At 42.3% G+C, this 19,880-nt stretch overlaps 1 protein-coding gene across 3 annotated transcripts in view; it reads left to right on the forward strand.

The window, feature by feature from the left end:
• Positions 1–19,880, forward strand: part of LOC121582147 (electrogenic sodium bicarbonate cotransporter 1) — a 106,293-nt gene that overhangs the window by 16,246 nt on the left and 70,167 nt on the right. For all 3 annotated transcript variants that reach the window (XM_041897759.2, XM_045224946.1, XM_041897762.2), the window contains exons 2-3: positions 6,665–6,738; positions 15,181–15,357. In XM_041897759.2, coding sequence (XP_041753693.2) covers positions 6,665–6,738; positions 15,181–15,357 — 251 coding nt within the window. The remainder of the gene's footprint in view (positions 1–6,664; positions 6,739–15,180; positions 15,358–19,880) is intronic.

The raw sequence follows: 19,880 nt of genomic DNA on the forward strand, positions 1-19,880 counted from the left end.
ACATATCTTTCTGATAATTTTTTTTATTACTTGTTAAACAAAATCTCTTTCTCTGAGCAATTGTATTAATGTAAAATAACAATTACCCCCCAAAATTGAGCATTCAATATAGCTCAGTATTTATATTATTTATTTTATACAGTATTTTCTGCTAATCTTTATCAAGGGTGCCAGTAATTTTAGAGCTGACTGTATATAGTATAGAATATATGCGTGTCAGAAAAGGTGCGAGTCAACCCATGTGGCGGCTTTACAAAAAATATGTCCTCGTCCCGGGTGAGGATAAAGGGGGAAAAGGTCTTGTTTCTCCCGAGGTGGGAATGCTGAACACCCCACATCTCTTGTCCACCACTGGTGTGGGTATACTGTACGTCTAGCCCTGCAGCCCTTGGTGTGTGTGTACCTCCATCCCTGTGCAGTGTGTTCCCCATAAGGCCCACCCTGTTAGAAACCTCATCGCAGGCTGATTATCTGGCTCCTGTCCTGAGGGTATATGGGGCCCCTGTAACATGACTCTTCTCGCTCTCTCTCTCTTTCTCCGCCCCCCTCCTTCTCCCCCCTCTTGTGGCAAGGCTAGAATGAAGGACCTATCACTCTGTTACTTGACCCGGCTGCAACCTCTCCCCCCCGTGGCCTCACCCCTTCACACCCTCTGCGTGCAGCAGAAGAAGACTATCATGGGGAATGGTACACTAAATTCTACTTGAGAAGGCTATGTACAGTAAATGCTACATGACTGGATCCGCTAAAGATTTTGTCCCTGTCTAGAGGATCATATTTGGTACAAATAATTCCCGAAGTTCTAGACCTCAGCTGAATCTGGTAATGAATGGTGTGGCTTTTGAACAAGTTGAGGAGACTAAATTACTTGGTGTTACCTTAGATTGTAAACTGTCATGGTCAAAACAGATTCAATGGTTGTAAAGATGGTCTGTCCGTAATAAAGAGTTGCTCTGCTTTTTTGACACCACACTCCAAAAAGCAAGTCCAGCAGGCTCTAGTTTTGTCTTATCTTAATTATTGTCCAGTCGTGTGGTCGAGTGCTGCAAAGAAATACCTAGTTACTCTGCAGCTGGCCCAGAACAGAGCAGCACATCTTTCTTTTCATTGTAATCAGAGGGCTAATATAAATACTATGCATGCCAGTCTCTCTTGTCTAAGAGTTGAGGAGAGACTGACTGCATCACTTCTTCTTTTAAAAGAAACATTAATGTGTTGAAAATTCCAAATAGTTTGCATAGTCAACTTACACACATCTCTGACACACACACTTACCCCACCAAACATGCCACCAGGGGTCTTTTCACAGTGCCCAAATCCAGAACAAATTCAAGAAAGCGTAAAGTATTAAATAGAGACATTATTGCATGGAACTCCCCTCCATCTCATATTGCTCAAATGAACAGCAAACCTGGTTTAAAAAAACAGATAAAGCAACACCTCACGGCACAACGCCTCTCCCCTATTTGACCTAGATAGTTTGTGCATGTATTGATATGTAGGCTACGTGTGCCTTTTTTGAAGTGCATTCGAAAAGTATTCAGACCCCTTCCCTCTTTCCACATTTTGTTACGTTACAGCCTTATTCTAAAATGGTAAAAAAAAGTCATAGTTTAGTCAAATAATGATATATTTGGGCTTGAAGTGACATCCGAACTGCCCAATTAGTTCAAATCCATGTCAATGTGGTGTATTTTCCTATGATATGACATACAAATTATTTTCAGCCTAGGTTTAGTTTCAGGGCTGGGTTTTATTTTAATGTTTCCACCCACCAGCATGGCATTGTTTATCAATCAGAAACGGCTGCAAAGTTATTCCTCTTCACGACTGAGATGAGCCAAGCAGCCTTGTGTCCACTTGGCTGCCTAAGCCATGGAGCTAATTAAAATAGGGGGTGCAAACTTTTGCACCTCCACTTTTTTAAAACCAGAAAAGTATCATAATCCATTGGATAATTATTCAATTTTCATTTATTGTTTAGCTAGTCTGTATGAAATAGTCATATATTTGTTTTTAAGAACTGGTATAATTGTGTGATATGATAGCATTTTGCAAACCAGCTCCCTCTGTCGCCCCAAGATGATGTACAATGTAGAAAAATGCATATCAGCTATCTTTCAATAGTTGTACATATTACCGGTGCTTCATCCTATTCTTTCTAACTATTTCTATGGTAGATTCGCGGCTGCAATTTATGAAAGATGCCAAAACTTGTAGATAACAATAATGGTGAAGTCAAAGATAGGCCAGTGATTTCCATTTTAGTCATTTAGCAGACGCTCTTATCCAGAGCGACTTACAGTTAATGAGTACATACATTTTCATACTTTTTCATACTGGCCCCCTGTGGGAATCGAACCCACAACCCTGGCGTTGCAAACGCCATGCTCTACCAACTGAGCTACACGGGACCCATCTGTGGCAAAGTTTTCACTAAATCAATACTTATGACAAATCCAGAACCAGCCATAGAGCCAGCTGGCTAACCTTTTGAATACAGTGTAGTAAAATACAACAACAGATAAGATTAGCATGCTAGCTAGCTACACTGACAGCAGTCGGTGTCCCATTTGTTGATGTTTAACAACTCCACGTGGAAATTCCCACACCCAATTTGTGAATATGTATAAGTAGCCTTTGTCATTCTTTGTAGGTGGAACCTAAACGTGCATTTCCTCTCTAGGACATGGAATTAAGTAGAAATAGTGGCAGCAACTTCCTCTGAGGGAATCCTTTTTAAGCTTTATAAAAGGATGGAAGTAAGCCGCTATAACTTAATTCACTCTTGGACCATTACTGCTTGATTAACATACAACTTACAAATGTTGAAATGTGGTTTTCTGAGACTCAGAGAGGGGTTCTCAGAAACTCTCTCAAACCACCAACCAGATCTTCCTCATCCTTTTAGTTAATGTGAATAGGAATGACCCCTGACCCTGTACATTCCAAGGCCCTCTCACTCTCCCTCTGCGCCTGCAGCTGTCCGAACAGACATTTCCCTAAGTCCTTAAACGGAGCCCCAGCGCCTCAGAGGAAGAGCTGCCTTCGTCACATCACCAATGACACCTCAGGGACTCTTGAGAGACTGACTGGTTGAATGAATGAATGAATGAATGACTGGCTGGCTGGCTGGCTGGCTGGATGACTGACTGAAGCTATAGCTGCCTCTCTGACAACTATAAGATGATTCTCTATAGTTGTTCGCCTGGAAGGCATGTAGTAACCTGGAGGGACTGACTGAAGCCATGGCCTGCTCTCTGTGTGACCGAGATGACGCTCTGTAACTGTTCTTACCAGGAAGGCACATACTGTCCTGGAGAGACTGAAGAAGAAAAAACAGGACAAGGAGAATGGTGGGAGATGAAGATGGAGTACAGTACAACCCCTCCATTTCACTCCCTACTATACCTCACAAAGAAACACAATGAAACTCAAGGCTGCTTTGATGCTGCTCAACACACAACTCTGTTGAAACTCCACTGTTCCTCCATTCTTTCCTTTAAGACTGAAAAACCAAAGGAGAGCCAGAGTGCAAGCTTTGGCAGCGCTTGGCAGGATTGCACAATGCCAGGCCCACAGGCTACTCCTCTCCCCTGTGTGTTTGATGTTGGGGCTTTGCTTCAATGTTATGGTTATGCTCTGGCCCCAATCATATCTCAAGGCCAGATAATGGAGTGATAAGGCTGTCCCTCCGCTGGGGAAATGAAGATGAGATGCTAGTTGGTGCTATCTGTCTCAGGAACAAGTTGTATCCTTCCTGTCTTTGCTTATTTAGTGGTTTTTGTAACAAGAGGCAACCCCCCTCAAACTGTGTAGCAGCGTTATTCTGGCCCGGGGTGGGGCAGTGTAAAAGGAGAAAGTAAATATTCCCTAACCTACCTTGCTGTCCAAGGTACTCGAATTAAGGAACAAACTGGATATTCCTGGTGGACATTGGAAGTTTAATATTAAATACCACAACTTTTATCTGCAAAAAAAAGACTGGACTGATAAGACTAAGTTAAAGCCTGGAATCAAACCAGGGGTCTGTAGTGACGCCTCAAGCACTGAGATGCAGTGCCTTAGACCGCTGCGCCACTCGGGAGCCCATTACTCATCACTGTTTCACAAGGCTGGAACCACTGACTAAATGTCTAATCTGTTTGTTAATGTGGGGTGGGGGGGCTAGAGATGAAGGGGAACAACAAGATGGAGAGAGAGAAAATAGAAAGGGGGTAGAAAGATGAAAAATTAGCAAACTGTCTTTATGTTCTGGTTTAACCTAAGCCTATGGGTTAAGAACACAGGTGGGAGTTTTTGACTCTTTCTCCTTCTTGCTCCTCTCTCTGTGCTTTGCTGTTGGTTCTAACTGAGACTGGCTCTCCATGGGGTCTAAACATCTGGTCTTGAAACTAACGTCTGCTATGGGCTAGCTGATCTTTGCTGGACTGGAGGAGCCACGTTCCTATAGGCCTCCCTGCTCCAGGAAGAGCCAGCTGGCTGAGGGATGAGGAGAGCTGTAGGCCATGTAGCCCCACAAAGTGATCCAACACTTGGACAGGGAACTGAACATGAGCTCTGAGCTTCCTTATACACCAGGAACTTATCTGTCCTGCAGCAGGCTTTTGGCACAGACTCTTTTGTTCACTCCGTTATGACTGGCAGGTTTGAAGCAGGTGTATTATCATTGTCAGGCGTATGGCTTTAGGCAAAATACACAAGTAGGCCTACATATCAGTATGCACAAATAGGAACATATTACCATGGACACAGATAAATACCTGCAGGACATGCTTTTAATGGTGCAACACTGTGTAACAAGTGTGTAGAAATCCTGCCCTGAAGAAATCCTGTAAATAATTAATTTACAGCCCGGCACATCGGCCGTGCCACACACGCTCTCATAGACATCATGTTGTGTTTGGTCAGTCATGGGAACGTGAAAGAGTATCTGACCAATGCAGTGGAGTTGCATTGTGTTTCCTGAGACCTACAGAGTTACTATCCAAGAACATAGACCTTGTTCGATTACGTTCTATTAAGTCAGGTTCCGTGCCTTCCGATGAAAAGGATGGGCAATAAAGAGTGAATGAGTGAATAATAAAAACTGAATTGATCTTGTTATGTTGTAGTAGCAGGATAATCTGCCCTCTCCTGTTGATGAGTGTTTTATAACCTTCGCTTGATAATCAATCTGTTCATGTTCTTATTTTCTCTGCATGCGTCTGGATACACGATAGACGGTAGGTGGTAGGTGGTAGACGGTAGGTGGTAGGTGGTGTGCATGCTATACTTTTCTCAACAGGGCTCATAACAGATCAAAATAAACACGGTGCCCTTGATCTAGAAACTAGTCTCTTAGTGCAGGTATCTGTAGTAGAGAGGCTTCCCATGTGTGTGTGCGTGTGTATGTGGGTGTGTGTTTGTGTGCTCAGAGAAGGTTCCGCTCCTAAGTAAAGTTAGGCTAATCCCGACAGCCAGGGCAGATCATTGTAAGAAGCCCACGTGACCCACAAATAAGGACTAAGGTGATAGAGTGAGAGATAGACGCAGCAAGTGTGAGCCAGATGGAGAACTAAGGCTGTGTGTGTGTGTGTGTGTGTGTGTCACCCTCATAACGACAGGAGCTTTGGGCTGAACGGCGTCCCTGGTGTGATGACACACATCCTGTTCAGCCTGCTTCAGCCTCTGTATTGATCCAATCATGTAGCTCAGTGTTTCCCAACCCTGTCCTCGAGACACCCTGACCCAGCCTTTCCACAGATCTGACCTATTCCAGCACACCTGATTCAACGGGTCAACTAATCAGCAAGCCCTTGATTAGTTGAATCAGGTGCGCTCGTGTTGGAATTCAACAAATATGTGGACTGGCTGCTGGGGGTCCTGATGACGGGTTTGGGAAACAATAATGTTGCCAGTGGTTTATTCCCCTGTTTTACTTATGTTCTAGGTATATACCCTTGTTCTACTAGTGTTCTAGGTATATGACCCTGTTCTACTAGTGTTCTAGGTATTTTCCCTTGTTCTACTAGTGTTCTAGGAAATGACCCTGTTCTACTACTGTTCTAGGTATATTCCGCTGTTCTACTAGTGTTCTAGGTATATTCCCCTGTTCTACTACTGTTCTAGGTATATTCCCCTGTTTTACTAGTGTTCTAGGTATTTTTCCCTGTTCTACTAGTGTACGAGGTATATTCCATTTTTTTACATTTACATTTTAGTCATTTAGCAGACGCTCTTATCCAGAGCGACTTACAGTTAGTGAATACATCTTTTTTTTTATACTGCCCCCCCGTGGGAATCAAACCCACAACCCTGGCGTTGCAAACGCCATGCTCTATCAACTGAGCTACATCCCTGCCGGCCATTCCCTCCCCTACCCTGGACGACGCTGGGCCAATTGTGCGCCGCCCATGAGTCTCCCGGTCGCGGCCGGCTGCGACAGAGCCTGGATTCGAACCAGGATCTCTAGTGGCACAGTTAACACTGCGATGCAGTGCCTTAGACCACTGCGCCACTCAGGAGACGCAGTGGTCTACTAGTGTACTAGGTCTATTCCCCTGTTCTACTAGTGTTCTAGGTCTATTCCCCTGTTCTACTAGTGTTCTAGGTCTATTCCCCTGTTCTCACAGTGTACTAGGTCTATTTCCCTGTTCTCACAGTGTTCCTGTTTTTCCTGCAGGGTGGAGGATGAGGCAGTGCTGGACAGAGGGGCATGCTTCGTCAAGCATGTCTGTGATGAGGAGGAGGTGGAAGGTAAGAGCACTGAGCCTCTGTGACATCCTTGATGGCTGCTGTACGGTTGGCTAACAATGTTATTCAATCATGTCTCCTTCTCTCATTTCTCTCAACCACCAACTCCATGGAGTCAACCTATTTTCTTTCTCCTCTCTGTCCTCTTCCATCCCTTGATGTTTTGCCACCTCACTCCAGGGCCAGCTCCAGGCATAAGCGACATAAGCGGTCACTTAGGGCCCCCGGCCACTAATCGTCACAGTAGGAACAACATCCTCTATGCACTTCTTGATGAATCCAGTCACAGAGTCAGTGTATCCGTCAATACTATTCCCAGAGGCGACCCGGAACATTTCCCAATTCACGTGATCAAAACAATCTTAAAGCAGAGATTCCGATTGGTCAGATCAACATTGAAAAGTCCGTTCCACAGGTGCTTCCTGCTTAAGTTTCTACCTGTAGGCGGGGAGGAGCGATCTGATTTGCTGAAGGCAATAATACTCTCTCTCTCTCTAGGTCTCTCTCTAATTTCAGGGTGAAGTATAGGAGGGATTAATATTGAAGATAAAGATGTGGAGCACATAACCACAGGTTTATCAAGTGATGTAAATGCCTGCTCCCCATGTGAAGATGTCTACTACTTTAATCCCCCTGCAGTGACACACAAACACTTTATTTTGCATAGGTATACCAAACCTTTTTTGATATACTCAGAGGACCGTTATTAGCATGTTTTAACCACTCCTATGTAAATGGTAGATTATCAGACACTCAAGAAGGTCTGATTTCATTATTACTGAAACAGGATACAAGTGGAAAATACAAAGATCCAGTCCATTAAAAAAATTGGAGGCCCCTTACACTTCAGTGTTGTGATGCAAAAAATTCTAGCAAAATGTATAGCTCATAGAATTAAAAAGGTATTGTCGGACATTATTCATTCTAATCAGACGGTTAATTTTTTTTTTTAGGGGGTAGATCAGCTTAATATTGCAGATTGATTGTAACTTCCATCAATGTAATTGTCTGCATCACTTCCAATCCCCCATGTTTTTATATATAGATATATACATACACATATATACATACATATATACATACATATATACATACATACATACATACATACATACATACATACATACATACATACATACATGCATGCATGCATGCATGCATACATACATGCATATCCTTTAAAAAAAATATATATTCCCCTTTATTACTTTCCAACCCCACCACCCTTTCCCTAATTGGAGTAAACTAGTGAACAACAATGCTTAGGCCTCTACTTCCAGCTTATACTTACTATATACATTTTAAGGACACATTCAATTTTACAATAATGATATTTTTTTTGTTTTTTCTCCTGAACTTCTTCTACTCTCAACCTCTCCGATCATTTTCATGATGTCCATCCGGTTTGCTTCTATATGCCATATCTTTCTAACTGTGCTCTTTCACAAAAGCTCCCAACCTACAACCTATATACTTATTATGGACACAGTATGCTTACATTATTAGTTATCTTGTTATTAGTTGTTGTTATTAGTCCCATCCTTCAACTCCATTCAACACCACCCATCTAATTTATTATGACCATCGAGATGTTAGCTATTAAAATCAGATCCAACAATAATATCAAAGGATTAGAAATCCAGGGCTTAAAAGCAAAGGTGTCATTGTACGCTGATGATTCATGTTTTCTTTTAAATCCACAACTTGAATCCCTCCACAGCCTCATAGAGGATCTAGATACATTTTCTAACCGCTCTGGATTAAAACCAAATTATGATAAATGTACTATATTACGTATTGGATCACTAAAAAATGAAGATTTTACATTACCATGTAGTTTACCAATACATGGTCTGATGGTGATGTGGATAAAATTGGAATACATACATGATCTCACTCCAATACATTTTAATAGAAAGTTAGCAAAAATAGATAAGATCTTGCTACCATGGAAAGGTAAATTCCTGTCAATTTGTGGAAAAATCATCTTGATTAACTCTTTAGTATTATCCCAGTTTACCTATTTGGTTATGGTCTTGCCTACGCCTAGCGAACAGTTTTTTAAATTAAATGAGAAAAAAATATTCAATTTGATTTGGAACGGCAAGCCAGACAAAATTAAACGGGCCAATTTATATAATGAATATGAATTCGGAGGACAGAAATGATTAAATATTAAAGCATTAGACCTATCACTAAAAGCTTCAGCCATACAAAAGTTATACTTAAATCCGAACTGGTTCTCTAGCAAATTAGTAAGATTGTCTCACCCAGTGTTCAAGAATGGCCTTTTTCCCTTTATTCAGATTACAACCTCACACTTTCAGTTACTTGAAAAGGAAATCATCTCCCAAATATCACTATTTCTAAAACAAGCCATAGAAAGTTGGTTGCAATTTCAATTGAATCCTCCAGAAACGACAGAACAAATAATGCAACAAATATTGTGGTTAAACTCAAATATACTAATTGATAAAAAAAACATTTATAATCTTCGTAAATTATATCATCGGTAGGACTGGTGGAGTTATGTCGCACATGCAGCTAACAAAAACATATGGAAATGTCTGCTCTACCCAAAATTACAACCAAATAATTGCAGCATTACCGCAAACATGGAAGAGGAAAGTGGAAGGGGGAAAATGTAATGAACTTGTCTGTCGGCCTTGCATTAAAGAACATAATTGGTTAAAGAAAACTGTGATAAATAACAAAGTATACCAGTTTAATTTAAGGACCAAAGGATTGACAGCCATCCCATATAGATTGCAAAATAGTTGGGAAGAGATTTTTGACGTACTGATCCCATGGCATAGTGTTTATGAACTGATACACAAAACGACGGCGGATTCAAAACTTAGAATTTTTCAATTTAAATTATTATATCAAATTCTTGCTACCAATAGAATGTTATTTATATGGGGGATACAATCTTCCCAACTCTGCAGATTTTGCTGCGAAGAGACAGAATCATTAGATCATTTGTTTTGGTACTGTCCATTTGTAGCTTGTTTTTGGACACAGGTCCAGGAATGGCTAAAGGATTGCAATATTTACCTGGAGCTAACCTTGCAGATAGCATTACTGGGTGATCTGAAAAGTCATAGTCAATCGATCAATAATATAATAATACTTTTAGCAAAAATGTTTATTTTCAATTTACAATCTGTAGAAACAATGAGAAAGGTTCAGAACTTTTGTAAAACATCACAGTACAGTTGAAAAATATATGGCAAATAGAAATCCAATATGGATGGTGTTAAAAGATAGATGGGTGGTGTTGAATGGAGTTGAAGGATGGGAGTAACAACTAATAACAACAAGATAACTAATAATGTAAGCATACTGTGTCCATAATAAGTATATAGGTTATAGATAGAGAGCTTTTGTGAAAGAGCACAGTTAGAAAGATATGGCATATAGAAGCAAACCGGATGGACATCATGAAAATGATCATCGAGGTTGAGGATAGAGGAAGTTCAGGAGTAAACAAAATAGAATTATTGTAAAATTGACTGTGTCCATAAAATGTATATAGTATGTATAAGCTAGAAGTAGAGGCCTAAGTGTTGTTGTTCACTAGTTTACTCCAATTAGGGAAGGGGTGGTGGGGTTGGAAAGTAATAGAGGGAAATATATATTTTTTAAAGGAAATGTATATGTGTGTGTATAATAATAATATAAAATAATATGGCATTTAGCAGACGCTTTTATCCAAAGCGACTTACAGTCATGTATACAGTGAGGGGAAAAAAGTATTTGATCCCCTGCTGATTTTGTATTTGCCCACTGACAAAGACATGATCAGCCTATAATTTCAATGGTAGGTTTATTTGAACAGTGAGAGACAGAATAACAACAACAAAATCCAGAAAAACGCATGTCAAAAATGTTATTAATTGATTTGCATTTTAATGAGGGAAATAAGTATTTGACCCCCTCTCAATCAGAAAGATTTCTGGCTCCCAGGTGACTTTTATACAGGTAATGAGCTGAGATTAGGAGCACACTCTTAAAGGGAGTGCTCCTAATCTCAGCTTGTTATCTGTATAAAAGACACCTGTCCACAGAAGCAATCAATCAATCAGATTCCAAACTCTCCACCATGGCCAAGACCAAAGAGGATGTCAGGGACAAGATTGTAGACCTACACAAGGCTGGAATGGGCTACAAGACCATCGCTAAGCAGCTTGGTGAGAAGGTGACAACAGTTGGTGCGATTATTCGCAAATGGAAGAAACACAAAATAACTTTCAATCTCCCTCGGCCTGGGGCTCCATGCAAGTTCTCACCTTGTGGAGTTGCAATGATCATGAGAACGGTGTGGAATCAGCCCAGAACTACACAGGAGGATCTTGTCAATGATCTCAAGGCAGCTGGGACCATAGTCACCAAGAAAACAATTGGTAAAACACTACGCCGTGAAGGACTGAAATCCTGCAGCGCCTGCAAGGTCCCCCTGCTCAAGAAAGCACATATACAGGCCCGTCTGAAGTTTGCCAATGAACATCTAAATGATTCAGAGCAGAACTGGGTGAAAGTGCTGTGGTCAGATGAGACCAAAATGGAGCTCTATGCCATCAACACAACTCGCCGTGTTTGGAGGAGGAGGAATGCTGCCTATGACTCCAAGAACACCATCCCCACCGTCAAACATGGAGGTGGAAACATTATGCTTTGGGGGTGTTTTTCTGCTAAGGGGACAGGACAACTTCACCGCATCAAAGGGACGATGGACGGGGCCATGTACCGTCAAATCTTGGGTGAGAACCTCCTTCCCTCAGCCAGGGCATTGAAAATCGGTTGTGGATGGGTATTCCAGCATGACAATGACCCAAAACACACGACCAAGGCAACAAAGTAGTGGCTCAAGAAGAAGCACATTAAGGTCCTGGAGTGGCCTAGCCAGTCTCCAGACCTTAATCCCATAGAAATTATGTGGAGGGAGCTGAAGGTTCGAGTTGCCAAACGTCAGCCTCGAAACCTTAATTACTTGGAGAAGATCTGCACAGAGGAGTGGGACAAAATCCCTCATGAGATGTGTGCAAACCTGGTGGCCAACTACAAGAAACGTCTGACCTCTGTGATTGCCAACAAGGGTTTTGCCACCAAGTACTAAGTCATGTTTTGCAGAGGGGTCAAATACTTATTTCCCTCATTAAAATGCAAATCAATTTATAACATTTTTGACATGCATTTTTCTGGATTTTGTTGTTGTTATTCTGTTTCTCACTGTTCAAATAAACCTACCATTAAAATTATAGACTGATCATGTCTTTGTCAGTGGGCAAACGTACAGAATCAGCAGGGGATCAAATACTTTTTTCCCTCACTGTGTATGTATCTATATGTATATGTGTATATATATATTTATTTATTTATTTATTTGCGAGAAGAAAAAAAACATATGGGGGATTGGAAGTGATGCAGACAATTACATTGATGGAAGTTACAATCTATCTGCAATATTAAAGCTGATCTATCCCCTAAAAAAAACTGTATTTTGCACAAACACACAAACATGTACATACACACATTCCTACATATTCACACATTTTGACCCATATATACACACACACAGAATCTTGTCACGTTTGAGTTATGATCGGCAGTGTGTACACAGCCATATCTGCCAGCTAGCTCACCTCTCTGTGAGATTCTGTGTTCAAATTTCCCCCAGTTCAAACAAACCCCAAATCCAGGGTTCACATCACGTGGAGTGACACAGTTAGAAGAATCAACAACCAGAAATACCAGTCCCAGTCACATTGAATGTGAAATCACTCAGTCAGGACCAACCTCATGTTTGAATGGGTGTCACCTTTTGGTGAATGACCCCTGGTTAAACTTCTCTTCGTTCTTTGTTTACACAGCCTGTCCTGCAGTGTAGTCGGCGCTCTGATTAAATTTACCTTCGCAAAGTCAAGTTTATAATATAAAACTAGTTTCAAATAAGATGAAAATATACTATTGAAAAGCAGCCTGTAAAATTCATTTTTACATGACCCCCCCAAATCCACTGCGAAGGCTACATATAGGCATGTAGCATGTTAGCATATGTGAGAGATCACACTAGGGAGTGGGGTGTGAGTTCTGTTTTGTGTAGGTTACCCCTGCCAACCAATACCTACATTAGTGTTCACCGGTACATGAGGATTGTGTACAGTGGGGAAAAAAAGTATTTAGTCAGCCACCGATTGTGCATGTTCTCCCACTTAAAAAGACGAGAGAGGCCTGTAATTTTCATCATAGGTACACGTCAACTATGACAGACAAAAGGAGGGAAAAAAATTCAGAAAATCACATTGTAGGATTTTTAATGAATTTATTTGCAAATTATGGTGGAAAATAAGTATTTGGTCAATAACAAAAGTTTCTCAATACTTTGTTATATACCCTTTGTTGGCAATGACACAGGTCAAACGTTTTCTGTAAGTCTTCACAAGGTTTTCACACACTGTTGCTGGTATTTTGGCCCATTCCTCCATGCAGATCTCCTCTAGAGCAGTGATGTTTTGGGGCTGTCGCTGGGCAACACGGACTTTCAACTCCCCTCCAAAGATTTTCTATGGGGTTGAGATCTGGAGACTGGCTAGGCCACTCCAGGACCTTGAAATGCTTCTTACGAAGCCACTCCTTCGTTGCCCGGGCGGTGTGTTTGGGATCATTGTCATGCTGAAAGACCCAGCCACGTTTCATCTTCAATGCCCTTGCTGATGGAAGGAGGTTTTCACTCAAAATCTCACGATACATGGCCCCATTCATTCTTTCCTTTACACGGATCAGTCGTCCTGGTCCCTTTGCAGAAAAACAGCCCCAAAGCATGATGTTTCCACCCCCATGCTTCACAGTAGGTATGGTGTTCTTTGGATGCAACTCAGCATTCTTTGTCCTCCAAACACGACGAGTTGAGTTTTTACCAAAAAGTTATATTTTGGTTTCATCTGACCATATGACATTCTCCCAATCCAAATGCACTCTAGCAAACTTCAGACGGGCCTGAACATGTACTGGCTTAAGCAGGGGGACACGTCTGTCACTGCAGGATTTGAGTCCCTGGCGGCGTAGTGTGTTACTGATGGTAGGCTTTGTTACTTTGGTCCCAGCTCTCTACAGGTCATTCACTAGGTCCCCCCATGTGGTTCTGGGATTTTTGCTCACCGTTCTTGTGATCATTTTGACCCCACGGGGTGAGATCTTGCGTGGAGCCCCAGATCGAGGGAGATTATCAGTGGTCTTGTATGTCTTCCATTTCCTAATAATTGCTCCCACAGTTGATTTCTTCAAACCAAGCTGCTTACCTATTGCAGATTCAGTCTTCCCAGCCTGGTGCAGGTCTACAATTTCGTTTCTGGTGTCCTTTGACAGCTCTTTGGTCTTGGCCATAGTGGAGTTTGGAGTGTGACTGTTTGAGGTTGTGGACAGGTGTCTTTTATACTGATAACAAGTTCAAACAGGTGCCATTAATACAGGTAACGAGTGGAGGACAGAGGAGCCTCTTAAAGAAGAAGTTACAGGTCGGTGAGAGCCAGAAATCTTGCTTGTTTGTAGGTGACCAAATACTTATTTTCCACCATAATTTGCAAATAAATTCATTAAAAATCCTACAATGTGATTTTCTGGATTTTCTTTCCTCAATTTGTCTGTCATAGTTGACGTGTACCTATGATGAAAATTACAGGCCTCTCTCATCTTTTTAAGTGGGAGAACTTGCACAATTGGTGGCTGACTAAATACTTTTTTCCCCCACTGTATACAGCCCAGAACATTTGACCTGTGTGTTAGATAGCTGTTAGCTGAAGCATCTGGCACTCTTTCTCTCTCTCTCTGAAATGACTTCCTGGAGAAGTTTAGCCGTTTCCTGTCTGAGCTGCTGGACAGGAAGTGGTTGGCATTTATTTACATCCTCAGCGTGTGTCAGGATGAGGACAGATCCCGTCCTGATTGGCCCAGGGGAAACGGCCTGACGCACAAAGAACTGACTAAACATTTTACCAAGCAAGCTGACTGAATAGGCCATCAGCAGTCAGTAGGAGTGTGCCTGTGTGCGTGTGTGTGTGCCTGTGTGTGTACCTGTGTGCGTGTGTTCTTGTGACTCTTGCATGCATACGTGCGTGGGGTTTATCACAGTCATTTTGTTCTGTAACAGAAATGCACCACAGCCTAATTAATACCTGAATGGCAGATATAAACCAAATTGGTCAGAAGGCTTACATCACTGTGGATTATTTGACATCCAACCCTCCCCTTTAACATATCTAATCCATCCTCCTTATTTATCCGACAGTTTCACTTTTACCCAACTGATCTTCATTGACTTTATGCATTTCTTCCGTTTGATGCAAATTATCTGCATGGCAGGATTAATGTCATTTCCTTGGCATAATAATCGTAGTCCTAATCTGACCTGCGTCCCTTGCATTGTGTCCCCTCTCCCTCCCTCAGGTCACCACACCGTGTACATCGGCGTGCATGTGCCCAAGAGCTACCAGCGGAGACGGCGCCACCGACGCAAGTCCAACCACAAGGAGAGGAAGGAGAGGCCGGCGGAGAACATAGAGGGGGACAAATCAGATGGAGAGAATGCTGACGAGGCAGCGCCCAACATCCTCAAACCCCTCAGTGAGTGATGACAGCACAAACTACACTACCCAGTATGTAACTCTGCCAGTGCAAACGCATCAAGATAGAACCAGGGATCTATTAACCAATGAAATCAGTGGAAACAAGTGAAGACATTAGAATTAAGTAGTGAATTACAACTAAAGGGAATTATCAACCAATCAGTCGATTGATCACTTTTCACTCATGAAGATCCTGATAACCATTCAATTAGATAGATTTGATAGTTTTCTCAGTTTGTCAGCACTGGGATGCTGTATGTTGACATTAGAAAAATATTCATAGACAGCATTACTGACTGAGCAGTTAATTCCCCTGGCTTAGTATTGCCTAGAAACACATTGTTGTTAACCAAACCTCACTATGTCAGTGTTCATGGCTGTGTTACTTTTAACTGTTGGTTCACACTAGACCACTCAACAGTGTTGCTGTGAGTCTCAATCCAAGTCGAGTAATTTTTATGCTAAGGATGCTATTTATATACTTCATGTTTAAACCAGAGAATAAATGGGTAGAGATGATTGTCCTAACTGTAACTAACCCAGAAACGAATGATATACTCGTGCCATAGCTTGTTTCAGTGACACTTTTTTTTAGTGCCATGTAAAATAGAGAGGTGTGAAAACTACAATAAGCAACTTGTCACACATTCAGGGTTTCTCTTGAATCTGCAGTTTCCCCTGTTTACAGTCATCAGCTGCTCTAATCCAGAGTGTTGATACTGAGAGCCCTCAATGTTTGTTTTATTACTTTGGAGCTCAAAGTTGATGACCTAACAGCAGTAAAGAGACTATCACGCTGCAGTAGTAGTACAGCAGCAGTAGTAGTACAGCAGTAGCAGTAGCAGTAGTACAGCAGCAGTAGTAGTACAGCAGTAGCAGCAGTAGTAGTACAGCAGCAGTAGTAGTAGTAGTACAGCAGTAGTAGTAGTAGTAGTACAGCAGTAGTAGTAGTACAGCAGTAGTAGTAGTACAGCAGTAGTAGTAGTACAGCAGTAGTACAGTAGCAGTAGTAGTACAGCAGTAGTAGTAGTACAGCAGTAGTAGTAGTACAGCAGTAGTAGTAGTAGTAGTACAGCAGTAGTAGTAGTACAGCAGTAGTAGTAGTACAGCAGTAGCAGTAGTACAGCAGTAGTAGTACAGCAGTAGTAGTAGTACAGCAGTAGCAGTAGTACAGCAGTAGTAGTAGTACAGTAGCAGTAGTAGTACAGCAGTAGTAGTAGTACAGTAGCAGTAGTAGTAGTACAGCAGTAGTAGTAGTACAGCAGTAGTAGTAGTACAGCAGTAGTAGTAGTACAGTAGCAGTAGTAGTAGTACAGTAGCAGTAGTAGTACAGCAGTAGTAGTAGTACAGTAGCAGTAGTAGTAGTACAGCAGTAGTAGTAGTACAGCAGTAGTAGTAGTAGTAGTACAGCAGTAGTAGGACAGCAGTAGTAGTAGTACAGCAGTAGTAGTACAGCAGTAGTAGTACAGCAGTAGTAGTAGTAGTAGTACAGCAGTAGTAGTAGTACAGCAGTAGTAGTAGTACAGTAGCAGTAGTAGTACAGCAATAGTAGTAGTACAGCAGTAGTATAGGACAGCAGTAGTAGTAGTACAGCAGTAGTAGTAGTGCAGTAGTAGTACAGCAGTAGTAGTAGTACAGCAGTAGTATAGGACAGCAGTAGTAGTAGTACAGCAGCAGTAGTAGTACAGCAGTAGTAGTAGTACAGCAGTAGTATAGGACAGCAGTAGTAGTACAGTAGCAGTAGTACAGCAGCAGTAGTAGTAGTAGTAGCAGTAATACAGCAGTAGAAGTAGTGCAGCAGTAGTAGTACAGCAGTCGCAGTAGTAGTGCAGCAGTCGCAGTAGTAGTACAGCAGTCGCAGTAGTAGTGCAGCAGTCGCAGTAGTAGTACAGCAGTCGCAGTAGTAGTGCAGCAGTCGCAGTAGTAGTACAGCAGTCGCAGTAGTAGTACAGCAGTCGCAGTAGTAGTACAGCAGTCGCAGTAGTAGTGCAGCAGTCGCAGTAGTAGTACAGCAGCAGCAGTAGTAGTAGTACAGCAGTATCATCAGTAGTAGTAGTAGTAGTAGTACAGTAGCAGTAGTACAGCAGTAGTACAGCAGTAGTAGTAGTACAGCAGTAGTAGTAGTGCAGTAGTAGTAGTAGTAGTACAGCAGTAGCAGTAGTTCAGCAGTAGCAGTTGCAGTAGCTCTGTCCGGTGATTGAAAATGGGGAAAGAGGGGACATAAGGAGATTAATTATCCTCTGGGTAAATGATGGAGTTTAGATCTGGTTGAAAAATCCTAGTGACCCCATGGATGGAAGTGACCATCAGTAGGCCTACACTTTAAAAGGAAGGAAAGTTGAGGGAGACCGAGATCTCAAAGTTATGGCATTGTATAACTCTCATGTTGACTCACAGAATAACCATCACTGATCACACATAGCTGAAAATGAACTTCTGAGTGTGATTAACTCAAGTAATTTGGGGTTACCTAACCAATCTCCTCTGTCGTATATCTTAAATGACAGTCAGAATGCCAGAAGCCTCATAGCTTTGAGTTGTATCCATAGAGATACTCTTGATTGACATTTGTGGTCCATCTTATCTCATCTCTGTCAGTGTCTGCCCTTGATTTGCCCTGTAACATTTCAATACGTTTACGATCCAAATAGAGCAACGCACACACAAAAAAAACAGGGCATTATTGGCTGTTTATATATATATATATATATATGCAGTGGAACAGAACCAGACACACTCAGGGACAGGGGTCTCCTTTGGCCGTGACAAGGCACCCAGCCAGCCAGTACCTGTATGTTGTACTTTAACGTAATCTCCTGTCTGTCTGTCTTTGTCCCCTTCTCCGCGTCAGACAGTGCCACCTCAACACACACACAGACACCTACCCTACTAGTCTACACTACATAAATTTGCACCCTTTAATCCTGTTGATTTTGTCAAACAGTGTGAAGCCATCCACTTCAGAGTTGTGTGCAATATCAACAAAGAGCTGTTTTTTTATTGATAACACTAGTTGGGAGACTAAGGAGGTGAATGGCTTAGAGTCGGGCCCTAAAAGTTGGACAGACTGGAGAGTAAGACGTAAGGGGACACACACACACACACACTGCAGACGTCAGAGAATTTGCCTTAAGGCCATGTCTGGTGTGTGTAGTGTGTTTGTTTTAGGGTAGCTGATATGCTCTAGTCTAGTGAGAATATCCCTCTTGTCTGTATGGCCTGTGTCGGTTTCAACGTCAACAGTGAAGAGGCGACTCCGGGATGCTGACCTTCTAGGCAGAGTTGCAAAGAAAAAGCCATATCTCAGACTGGCCAATAAAAAGAAAAGATTAAGATGGGCATTCTGAGATATGGCTTTTTCTTTGCAACTCTGCCTAGAAGGTCAGCATCCCGGAGTCGCCTTTTCACTGTTGATGTTGAGACTGGTGTTTTGCGGGTACTATTTAATGAAGCTGCCAGTTGAGGACCTGTGCGGTGTCTGTTTCTCAAACTAGACACTAATGTATTTGTCCTCTTGCTCAGTTGTGCACCGGGGTCTCCCACTCCTCTTTTCTATTCTGGGTAGAGCCAGTTTGCGCTGTTCTGTGAAGGGAGTAGTACACAGCGTTGTATGAGATCTTCAGTTTCTTGGCAATTTCTCGCATGGAATAGCCTTAATTTCTCAGAACAAGAATAGACTGACGAGTTTCAGAAGGAAGTTCTTTGTTTCTGGCCATTTTGAGCCTGTAATCGAACCCACAATTGCTGATGCTCCAGATACTCAACTAGTCTCAAGAAGGTCAGTTTTATTGCTTCTTTAATCAGCACAACAGTTTTCAGCTGTGTTAACATAATTGCAAAAGGGTTTTCTAATGATCAATTAGCCTTTTTAAAATGATGAACTTGGATTAGCAAACACAACGTGCCATTGGAACACAGGACTGATGGTTGCTGATAATGGGCCTCTGTACGCCTATGTAGTACCCTCCAAGCTCATCATCAAGCTCGAGGCCCTGGGTCTGAACCCCGCCCTGTGCAACTGGGTCCAGGACTTCCTGACGGGCCGCCCCCAGGTGGTGAAGGTAGGAAACAACATCTCCACTGCGTTGATCCTCAACACAGGGGCCCCACAAGGGTGCGTGCTCAGCCCCCTCCTGTACTCCCTGTTCACCGATGACTGCGTGGCCAAGCACGCCTCCAACTCAATCATCAAGTTTGCAGGCGACACAACAGTAGTAGGCTTGATTGCCAACAATGACGAGACCGCCTACAGGGAGGAGGTGAGGGCTCTGGGAGTGTGATGCCAGGAAAATAACCTCTCACTCAACGTCAACAAAACAAAGGAGATGATCGTGGACTTCAGGAAACAGCAGAGGGTGCACCCCCCTATCCACATCGACGGGACCGCAGTGGAGAAGGTGGAAAGCTTCAAGTTCCTTGGCGTACACATCACTGACAAACTGAAATGGTCCACCCACGCAGCCAGTGTGGTGAAGAAGGCGCAACAGAGCCTCTTCAACCTCAGGAGGCTAAAGAAATTCG

This window comes from Coregonus clupeaformis, chromosome 15, assembly GCF_020615455.1.
Source record: "Coregonus clupeaformis isolate EN_2021a chromosome 15, ASM2061545v1, whole genome shotgun sequence".
Taxonomy (NCBI): Eukaryota; Metazoa; Chordata; class Actinopteri; order Salmoniformes; family Salmonidae; genus Coregonus; species Coregonus clupeaformis.